This window comes from Tetrao urogallus, assembly GCF_951394365.1.
Source record: "Tetrao urogallus genome assembly, chromosome: 22".
Lineage (NCBI taxonomy): Eukaryota > Metazoa > Chordata > Aves > Galliformes > Phasianidae > Tetrao > Tetrao urogallus.
The window spans coordinates 1,271,976-1,282,756 of NC_136835.1; the positions used below are offsets into that span (position 1 = coordinate 1,271,976).

General features: G+C 57.8%; 1 protein-coding gene across 1 annotated transcript; it reads left to right on the forward strand.

The window, feature by feature from the left end:
• Positions 1-214: 214 nt before the first annotated feature.
• Positions 215-7,266, forward strand: TMPRSS13 (transmembrane serine protease 13; the record flags this gene model as incomplete). Its single annotated transcript, XM_079545859.1, has 13 exons — positions 215-235; positions 4,171-4,330; positions 4,549-4,650; positions 4,964-5,086; positions 5,173-5,302; positions 5,396-5,488; positions 5,565-5,647; positions 5,869-6,028; positions 6,110-6,282; positions 6,455-6,553; positions 6,699-6,934; positions 7,016-7,168; positions 7,252-7,266. The coding sequence occupies 13 exons, from the start codon at positions 215-217 to the stop codon at positions 7,264-7,266; spliced, it is 1,548 nt and encodes a 515-aa protein (XP_079401985.1).
• Between the last annotated feature and the right edge of the window lie 3,515 nt (positions 7,267-10,781).

Sequence of the window (10,781 nt, forward strand, 5' to 3'; positions counted from 1 at the left end):
GAGGCAGGTGTTTTGCACGCTGTGCCTGCAGCGGTTGGGAAACAGGCAGCCGTGGAGCTGGGCGGCAGGTCCGACTGGTTTCCTCCGTGCTGGCACTGACGTACAAACCCGCTCACCAAACAGATCCTGCCCCGTCCCCGCGGACCTGACCTCGCTCCGCAGCAGGGAATGGCTGTGCCGGAGCTGTGATTCCAGCCCAGCCCCACAGCGGCCCATGGAAGGGAAAATCTCTCCGGTAAGGCACGGGCAGCAAATTGGGATCTGGAGCTGGCTGGGGTTTGTTCTGAGGCCTGTGTGAGTCACTTGTTTTGGGTGTTTTAGGGCTGCTTTCTGCTTCCCTGCTCCCCTGGGCACTGAGTGCTGGTGGGGGAAGGACCGGGAGGCTCTGCCATGGGGATGTGGAGTGGGGAGGAGGAAGCTGAGTGCCACCAGCATCTTCAGCTCCATGCTGTCAGAGGGATGGCCTCTCAGCCCCACTGCTTTACCACGTCTGAGGGATCTGTGGCTCCAGTGGGTTAGCAAGGATGGAGGCCAGCTGAGGGCAGGCTACTAAGCACGGCAGGATGCTAGGACACCTGTGGGAGCCACGCTCTGCTGGGCTCCAGCATGCTGGCAGCACCGGCAGCACACAGGTGGCCCTGGCAGCCCTCCCTGACCCACTTTCTTGTTATTTTCCCCCCATTCTTTAGGGTCTGGGTTGCTCAGGGCCGGCTCTCTGTCAGCTGTTGGGGCTCCCCAAGGTGCAGTGAGCATCCCGTCATGAGCAAAACATCTCTGGCTGTCACGGGGCTCAGCCCTCCCGGAAGAGGCAGTAATTACTGCGCTGACTGCGCCGTGATGTCCGCAGGGCTGCAGGGACGGGGCTGGAGAGGACATGGCAGTGGAATTGAAGGTGCCCCCGAGGCAGCCTGGTTTGGGGCTCGTTTCCATACGGGGCTGCCTGCAGCCCTGTCCTTTTTTGCAAGGCCCCGAGCTCTGCTTGCCTGCCTCCAGCACTGCTGTGCTGTGTGATCCCAACTAACTGTGTCACCCAAAGCAGGCAGGAGCACCATGGTGACAGCGGGGCTGGGATTTGGATGCCTGCACATAGAGAATATTACTCAGTACTGGATATCCCCACTGGGTCACCTGGATGTTGCTTGGATTATATGGGCCATCCCAGGTACCACCCTCACTTCAACTGTCCGTGCCTCAGTTTGCCCATCTCTGGAATTGACTGAGCAGTGCTTACTCACCCCCTGCACCAATTTCTGATCTCTGCCTGAAGGGCTCCTCACTCTGCTATATGGCAACCTGGCCCTGGCCCGATGGGGCTGACTCAATGCCTTGTCACCCACGCTTGCAAAATGTCCCTTGTGCGCTTTAGGATTTTCACTTCCCTATGCTTGCCCCCTGTACAGCATCCGGCTCCCTGCAGCTGGGCTGAGCTGGGGGCTCAGATCTGGGCCAGCACTGCTGTGCACTTCATGGGAACGTGGGGCTGCGTAGGGACTACAGACACCTGCAGGCTCAGGAGGGCTCAATTCAGGGGCATGGGGACAATGTCCCCATTGTCAGCTCTCAGAGCTGGTCTGGCACAGGACCCAGCACTCTGCTGACAGGTGGAAGATGATTCCCTGCGCAACAGCAGTGAGCTTAGCTGAGAAAGATGATCTCCTGCCTGGGCAGCTCCTGCCGCTTGGTTAAGGCAGACTGCCTCCGGCCCCTCTCGCTGCTCTGATTTTCTGGGTGCTCTGATTTTCTGGGTGGCTGCTGCTCCTCCTGCTCCTCTGAGATGCTGCTGGGCCTCAGCTCCTGTTGCAACACCACAGGTGCCACCCGGCTTCTGCTCTCCCTCCCACTCCGAAACTGCCAGCAATTGCTCTCGCTTCCCTCCCCATCCCACCTGGATCCAGCCCAGCTCCACGGTGCTGGGATTTTCCCTGGGGTTTGTGACCTCCTGGTGTGGATTTGTCAGCGTCATCACAGGCTGAGCCTTGAGCTGGAGGTCAGTGTGTGGGGTCTGGGCTGCAGTGTGGATGGGATGGGATGCCCAAAGATGCAATGCAGAGCTGAGCTGAGAAGGGTGAAGGTGTCATCTGTGCCAACAGGGGTTGTGCTGCGGGTCCTCTGCTCCCTGCAGCTCAGGCTTTGCCCGTGCCAAAGAAGTCACTGATCCCCGCATGCTTACATGACTTCTAGGCTTAACCCCACAGCAATGCTAAATGCTCTCACAGCAGGTGGAACATTTGCGGAAAGGACGACAGAAAAATGGCTCAAACCACAGCCACATGTGTGAGAGAGTCATTGCTCTGAGTCTGACTGCTGTTCAAAAGCCGACAGAGGATGAGTAAAGGCTTTGTGGCCACGAGTGGTAGCTTCTGGCAGAAATACTATCCCTGTAAAGCTGCTGCTGTTTGCTCTCTGCTCCAGTGGTCACCCAACAGTAACTAGTTGTGCTGGTTGCTGGGCACCGTGATAAAGGGTTGGTTAGCGCCTGTGATAGAGCTTAAAACAATGTTTGGACTTTAGACTTTTGAGGAAATGGGTAACTAATAGTCCAACAGTATAAGAAAGGCCATGTGCTTTCTGCAAAGCAAGAGCAATTTAACCAATAGTGTTATGTAGATATTTGTGTGAGACGTTTGTAACCCCGAGCTGGAGATGCTTTCGCATGCCTGAAGTGGGGCTGCTCTGCAGTGCTTCGCTGATGCTTGGCTTTAGCTGATCTGATAAGTGAAACATTCCTCTCCCCACAGGATGGGTTCAAAGAGAGATAGCAGACATGGTGATAGCTTGCAGATACTCAGCTAACACAATTGGCACTGGCATTTAGCAGAACTTCATCTGTGTGGGAGGAACTGTGCCTGGGAAAGGTCTCAGGTTTACGCTGTGGGTCAGGGCAGTGGTGGGTGATGCTGTGGGGTGGGAGGTGGCTCCTGGTGGGAAGGAGATGTCAGCAGTGCTGCGTTGAGCACCCTGGGTGCTGTGCCTGGGCTCAGAGGGGGCTGTTCCAGAGGTGTTTTCCCCTCGCATGGGGCTCCCAATCCATGGCAGACCCTGTGCGTGGCCACACCAGGTGTGTGACTCAGGGGATAATGCCCAGGAAGTGACACTGCTGCATTGCATGAAAGGGCACAGCCATGTTTACAAAGCACGAGCCTGAGCAGGATCCTGATGTGCTCATTAGGGCCCTGGGCTGCCAGCAGGAAGCACGAGGGCAGGGAGAATCCAGGTGGAAGGGGCAGTGTGGAAGCAGTGCCCAGAGCTCTGCCAGCACCGCGCTGTCCCTGAGCTGTGCCTTGCACCCAGGTGCTCCCAGTGATGGAGAAATGTGAGCCCAGCAGCTGCAGGGCTGTGAAGGGATGTGCTAAATCCCAGCTTCTGATGGGCACAGCAGTCCCCTGGAGGTGATCCTGTGCTTCCAATGGGTGCACGCTCCTCTGTTGATGGTGCAGTGGTGATGCTGTGTGTAGGGATGCAGTCAAAATTCTGCCTGGCAGTAGTTGGTGAGTGGCTTCACTGAGCAGCACAGTGCAAGCTGAGGGAACTGGAACCAGGAGGGGAGGAGAACCTGCTGGGAGCAGTGCACAGCCTCCAGAAGGCACGCGGTCAGTTCTCATTGCCAAAGAGGTTTGAGATTTTGCAAATGAAATGACAATGGCAGAGGAAAAGACTTTTCTTGCGGGCTGTGTGCATGTGAGGTCTCTGCTTCATAGGAAAATGAGAGGCTTTGCTTGTGGAGCTGGTCAAAGCTGGGGAAGCACTGGGGGAGAGTATCTGGGGGAACGGAAGCAAATACATATTCTTCTGCAAATTCACAGGTCAGGAGTGACATAACTGCAGAACAGCATTCCAGGCTGCAGGATGTTTCACGGCTTGGAAAAACACTGATTATTAAGTATTACTAAATAACAGTTGGACATTGCGCTGTATTTTTCAAATGGCTAATTAAAGATAGATGCATAAATTGGGGCATTATCCCCACGGAACTGGGCCATGGTGTGGCTGATGCCAAACACCCGGCTGATGGCTCTGATGGAAGCCATTTGGAAAATTTGCCCAGCAGCCTCCAAATAGGGAGAAACGTTCTGGCAAAGAGGCTTTCAGCTGTGCCAGCAGGGTGCTGAGAGCTTTGCATCGGGCAGTGAGTGATGGCCGCTGTCATAACACAGCCCTCTGCTCACACAGACCACGGCATCGCCCAGCTCCCTCCATGCCTCCACAGCCAGCAGCATCTTCAGCATCCGGCCCCCGCAGCCTCGGGAGAACGTCCTCGGCATCAGCTTCAAGCCCTACAGCCCCGATTCCATCCCGGCCCCGGTCCCGTGCGCAGCCTGTGAGAGCACACGTAAGATGATAGTGGTTTGTGCTCTGGGTTCAGCCCAGTCCTGGTCTCTCCCGCAGAAGTGATGGAAGGAGAAAATGCACCCGTGTACTCGCTGCTGGCATAAGGGTGGGATTTCCTGGGGGTGTGAGGGGAGAGCGGCACACGCTCAAGTCCAGGACGGGGTCTGGGTGCCTCGAGGAGGCTGCGCTCCCCCTGACTCTGCCCCGTCCCGCTGCCAGGATCCTCCATGTTCAGAGCTCCCTGCATGAGCCAGCGGCGGCTCGCGCTCATCTTCTGCGTCTCCGTCCTCATCGTGCTGATCGTCGCCCTCATCCTGCTGTGTGAGTGCCGGCTTCATCCCCGCTGCGTGAGCGCTGGGTGGGGGGGCAGCGGGCTGGGAGGACGGCTGCCGGGCCGGCACCCTGCAGGGGAGGGCCGGGAGGCGGAGCAGAGATGCGCGCTTCCCATTTTCTGAGTTTTCCTGACATCTGGTGGACGGGAGGGCGCAGGGAGATGCTTGGTGCCTCCAGCCCTGCCCTGGCTCCGCGGCCCTTCGGGATCCAAACCCTGCAACCAAGCTGCTGAGGGCGGGATGGGAGGCGCTCGTGGCAGACCTCTGGACCCAGCCTCACCGCAGCTCGCGCTCGTCCCCAGTTATGTTCTGGCGGTCGCAGACCGGCATCGTGTACAAGGAGCCCGCCGAGACCTGCAAGGACAACCCCGTGCGCTGTGACGGTGTGGTGGACTGCTCCCAGAGGAGCGACGAGCTGGGCTGCGGTAAGGCAGCAGCACCGGGAGCGCCGTGCCCGGGAGGGGGGAGCCCCGCAGCGCCGGGTGCTGCTGACCCCCCTCCATCCCTGCAGTGCGGTTCAGCTCCGACCAGTCCTTGCTCCACGTTTACTCCAGTGCTGAGAGCCAGTGGCTGCCGGTGTGCAGCAGCACCTGGGACGAGTCCTTCTCTAGAAAGACCTGCCGGCAGCTGGGCTTCCAGAAGTAATCCTTCCTGTCCCGATCTTTGCAACAGCGTTGCAGGTTTACCCTGGGGAGGCTTTGCCCAACACTTTTGTCTCACCTCCTCTCTCCCAGCGCATCGCAGACAGAATACATCCCCCTGCACGTCTCTGGCAAGAGCCTCACGGTGACGGATGAGCGGGACACCATCCAGCAGAGCCTCAACAGGTAGCAGGCAGCCCCCTGCCACCTGAGCTGGAGGTCAGGCTGGGGCTGACGTGTGTCCCTCTCTTCTCTCCCACAGCTCCCAGTGTCTGACAGGGAAATTCGTCTCCCTGCGGTGTACAAGTAAGCGGGCTGTCCAGCAAGGCATGAGGACGAGGGCAGGCAAGGCCAAGCAAATGCTTGGAAGGGTTTTCTTCCCATCTTTGTGATGGGTTGGGCAAAGAGGGTGTTCTCCAGCAGAATATTCTGGGTAATACAAAGCAATGAAGGTTGCAGCCCCATGCAGGCTGCGCTGAGCACTGCTGGTGACTGCAGTGGTGGGGATGCGCTGTGCACACCCTCTTGGCTTACCCCCTCTCTCAGCCCTCTGCTCTCTCCTGCAGCATGTGGGCAGAGGATTTCAGGCCGAATCATCGGAGGGAAGGAAACCTCGGTGAGCAAATGGCCCTGGCAGGTCAGCGTGCAGTACGGGCCCGTCCACATCTGCGGCGGCACCATCATCGATGCGCAGTGGGTGCTCACCGCCGCACACTGCTTCTTCATGTGAGTGCTGCTCTGCGTTCAGCAGCCCTGGCACTGGGCATGGCTGTGTCTCACCCCTACTGCCTCCCCCTCCATGCCCAGGAACAGCATGAAGATCCTCGATGACTGGAAGGTGTACGGCGGGGTGTCAGACCTCAAGCAGCCCATGGAGGGCATCCCCGTCTCCCAGGTCATCATCAACTCCAATTACAGCGATGACCACGATGACTATGACATTGCTCTCATGAAGCTCTCCCGGCCGCTGACGCTCTCAGGTGGCAGGACTGGGTGGGTGGGGGTGGTCCTGGGGGCTGTGGAACCCCACGGGGTCAGCTCAGAGGGGAGCACTTCCAGCAGCCCACGCTCCGCCCTGGCTGCAGGGCGGGTGACTGTGCTGTTGTTCTGCTGGTGAGTGACTCATCTCTCTCTCTTCTGGTTTTCATCCAGCTCAGGTTCGACCTGCCTGCCTCCCCATGCACGGCCAGCGGTTCCAGACCGGCAGGTCCTGCTTCATCACCGGCTTTGGGAAGACCAGGGAGAACGAAGGTGAGGGAGGGAAGGAGGGAGAGAGGGAGGGAGGATGCCGGCTGCTCCAGAGCTCATGCACACCCCACGTGCGTGTTCCTGTGGGGTGTGTGAGGGCCGTGCCATGCAGAGCTGACACACAGCAGGCGCTCTCCTGCCCGTGCAGCTCTGCAGAAGGTGTGCGAGAAGCAGCAGCTTGCTCCCTCCTACAGCGGGGGGCCGAGGCTGGCCCTGCCCGACGGCTCCTCCTGCCTTGCAGATAACACCTCCCCAAAGCTGAGGGAGGCAGAAGTCAAACTCATCGACTACAAGATCTGCAACAGTGACAAGGTGTACGAGGGCTACCTGACCCCGCGCATGATGTGCGCTGGGTACCTGCAGGGGGGGAAGGATGCGTGCCAGGTGAGCGGGGCAGGGCGTGCCTGGGGACACGCAGGGATGCCCTCTGCTTGCTCTCATCACCGCTTTGCCCCTCCGTGCCAGGGGGACAGCGGGGGGCCCCTGGTGTGTGAGGACAACGGCCGCTGGTACGTGGCTGGCGTGACGAGCTGGGGGACGGGATGCGGCCAGAAGAACAAGCCTGGGGTTTACACGCGTGTGACGAAACTCCTTGGCTGGATCTACAGCAAAATGGAGGTGAGACTGGGGCATGGAGGGAGAGGAGTGGGTCCAACCTGGCCCCGTGCCTCACCTCTACCCCTGCTATCTACCCCTTGCAGAGCGAGAACAACTGAAGCCAGGCTGGAACCTGTGCAGCAGCACCGGCTGGCACCGGCCCCTCGCTCCCCCTGCCACCAGGGCACGGTGTATCAGCTGCTGTCCCTGCTCCTCCGGGCTGCCCATGCAATTGGGGACCTGCAGCTGCCTGGACTGCGACAACGCAGCACCTGCAGAACACCTCTGTCCTGCTGAGGACATGGAGATGTCTCTGTCCGGGCCTCAGTCTGTGCTGGATGTGCCCACTTGGAGCTGCCGTCTCAGCTGTGGCCCCTGGCCTGCAAACAGAGTTGCCAGGACCATGTGTCCTTGAATGTGGGCACAGCCAGAAGATGTGGGGCTGCTGCCCATCCCTGCAACTGGAAGCCAGGAGCAGAAAGCTGCAGGTGCCTGTGGTGAGTGAGCCCCTTCCTCTGCTCGCTGCGGGGACAGCCGAGCAAAGGGGAGCCCCATGGGGCAGCTGAAGCACCTGCTGGGAGGAGGAACGGTGGTTGCTCTCACATTTGCATATGGATTTAGGAAGTGTCTTTCAAATGAAGTGCTTCCCCAGCAGAGAAACACCCATTTATTTATTTTTTCTATGCCCTGGAAGCACACACTGCTGGGACTTTGCGCAGCCACTCTCAGCTCCCTGCCTGCCCTGTTGGGCAGCAGCGCAGGGCTGTTCTGCTCCTGGGGAAAGCAGGGCCATTCTGTGACACGTGACAGAAGCCAGCAGCAGATATAGAGTAGCACCCAGCCCCATGTTAGCCCCAGCATCTCCCAGCTCCATGGCCAGTGCCAGGTGCCGGATTTGTCTCAGCGCTGCACGCAGTCCATAGAGGACACACAGATGTCTCAGAGCAGATGTTTCGAGGTGTGTGCACGCTGGATGGAGGCAGGCTGCTGCTCTGCTGAGGCTGTACCCGGAGCTGCAGGGGGTCCTGGCTGCCCCACACGGTTCTCAATAAATGTTTTAGTAGTGCTCTGTGGAGATGGTTCTTTGGGAGCTGCTGAGCCCCAGGAGCTGGGAGCCCTGTGATGAGCAGATGCCTCTGCAGCATCCCCAGCTGCGGGGGCTGAAGCTCTTAGCCAGGGCTCAGCAGCACTCTCTGAAATAGGCTGCCCTGCATCCCTCCCAGAGCCCTGCCTCTCCTTCCTGACCCCCAATAGAGGTCCTGCAGCACATCCCACAGGGCTCCCTGACTGCTGTACATGCAGGTGTGCAGACAGGGCTCCCTCTGGGCTGGGCTGCCTGTTCCCTAACCCACAGCACTGCCGCTGGGACTCGGGCAACAAGTGGCCCTTTGTGAGGGGGAAAGGCTCTGGAAGTTTCTGGATGTTGCTCTCCCCAGCTGTGTGCAGGCAGCACCTGCAAAGCTGATGATGCACGGGCTGCTGCAGGCAACTTGCTGCCCCACCTCACTTCCCAGAGCCCGCTGTATGAAAAAGGCCATGGTTTGCCATTGAATTTTGGGATAGCAGCTCTGCTCTGGCTGTAGAAAGCATCCTCAGATCAGAGCTGTGGACCAGGCGGTGCTCGGCGGCTGCTCTCCACAATGTGATCAGCTGCCTTTTGGGAAGCACTGAGTCAGTCTGACCTCAAGGAGCTTTTCTAAGAAGCTTTGCAGAAACCTCCCACGGCCGTGAGCCTCCTTCAAAGGGAGCGTGTGGGGGCCAAGGGATGGTTTGGTTTCTCTTTACGGCGTCTCTGAGGCTCAGGAAGGGGAGGGACCTGCAGAACCTGGTGATTTGGGTTCCCTGGCTGGGCAGGGTGTGCATGGTGTGCGTGGAGCTGGAGCTGCCGCGTTGCATCCAACAGCTGCTGCTGTTTGGATAGCACTGAAAACCACAGTTAAAACCACAGCTAAAAACAGAGGCTGGGGAAAAAATGCTCCTTTTTTGGTCTTTGCCGGCTGTAGGTTATGGAAAGCAGTGGTTTTTCATGACAGATGAGATGGGATTGGAGTAGGGCCCCCGCATGACTCCCCTGTTTAATGCAGGGAATTCAATGGGTTTTGAGTTACAGATCCGGCACGCATTTGTACAAAGGCTCTCTGGGATCTCTGTGTTCCTCAGAGTGTGCAGCCCATAACGTTTTATTGCCACCTGAGACGGCGTCCTGGAGAAACAGATCTTTTGAAAAAGAAAAACAAAAATTGGAGGCCAATAAGGGCTGATCTTTTTGGAACTGTATTCCTGGTAATGGGGCCATTTCAGTGCGCAGAGGAAGTGCACCTCTGCTATGGATTTCATCCCCTCGCAGGATATTGCTCTCCTGCTCTCTGAAATAGCCTCTCAAAGCAGAGAAGTGATTGCAGACCCTAATACAAATTTAATTTATTTCTTCCAAACCTGACAGCCAGTGGTCCAAGCTCCAGAAAGCTGTGCTGTTTTCCCCCAAGGGCTGAAGTTTTCTAACCAGATTAAAAGCGATTAGTTTCTCATGCAGCTGCCTGGCCGTGGCTTTTATGCTCTGCTCTTCCCAGTGAAAACACAGCTCAGATGCAGCAGATGCTGTGGGCACAGTGTCACCTCCAGCACTGGGACACCTGAGCAAAGCAGCCCTGCTCCCATTGCCCCCAGCTGGCACAGGGCAGTGGGTGAAGCATCTCATGCCCTGCTTTGGGATGATCCCATTCACTTTGCTGTTCTTCTGGGAGCCTCCGGCTCTTCTGCTGCTGCCCCTCTGCTCTCAGCACTGTTTGCTCCTCTCTGTCTTCCAGCCCACATCTGGCCAGGCTGCTTCCACATTCCTCTGCGCTTTGAAAATCATCCCCCAGGAATGGAGATTACAAAAACACAGTCTGACCGGCACCATATGAATCACCACCCAATTAGTGCTGTTTTTCCCAAACTTTCCTTTTAGAGCTCTCTGTTTAGTTGTGTCAAAATGGATTTGTTTATGTGGTTTCAGAGGTGATGTTTCTTCTCAAAAATGTTTTTCCCATAGCTTTGGATTGGTTCCCTCCCACGGTTGGCATCATCTCTTGGCACGGCATCGCCGAACTTCAGCTTGGGCAATACAGAGCTGCTGTTGAACACAGGCTTTGTCAGCTTTAATGCAGCCTGCTGCCTCCTTGGTTCCTCCCAAGCACAAGGAATGGCTTAGGCCCAATGAAAGAGGATGTTACTGGGTTAAAAGCAGCCACGTGGCTCTGCACAGCCTTCCCCTTTGTCGCTGCTCAGCTCTCCAGTGGCCCCGAGCAGGATCAGGAAGAGTTTGCAAATGTTTTCAGGCTTGGTGTTAGGAAGCAGGGAGGTCTGATGGCTCTGCTCTGAGCTTGGGGTGTGGACAGAACCCTCCCCTTCCTCCAGCACTGCCAGGCAGCTCCAGCCGTGTCCCAGTCCCCCGCAAACCAGGGTTAAGTTCTCAGACCACAGCAAACTGCTTTGCTCTGAGGCTCCTGGGACGGGATGCCTGCTGCCTGCCCAGAGCCTCAGCACAGCTAAAATTAACACAGGGCTGCTGGGAAAAGACACACAGCGTGCAGGGCTGCGGGGGGCAAAGCGGGGAGCGCTGCTGGGGGGCCGCATTTTGGGGCAGTGCTGC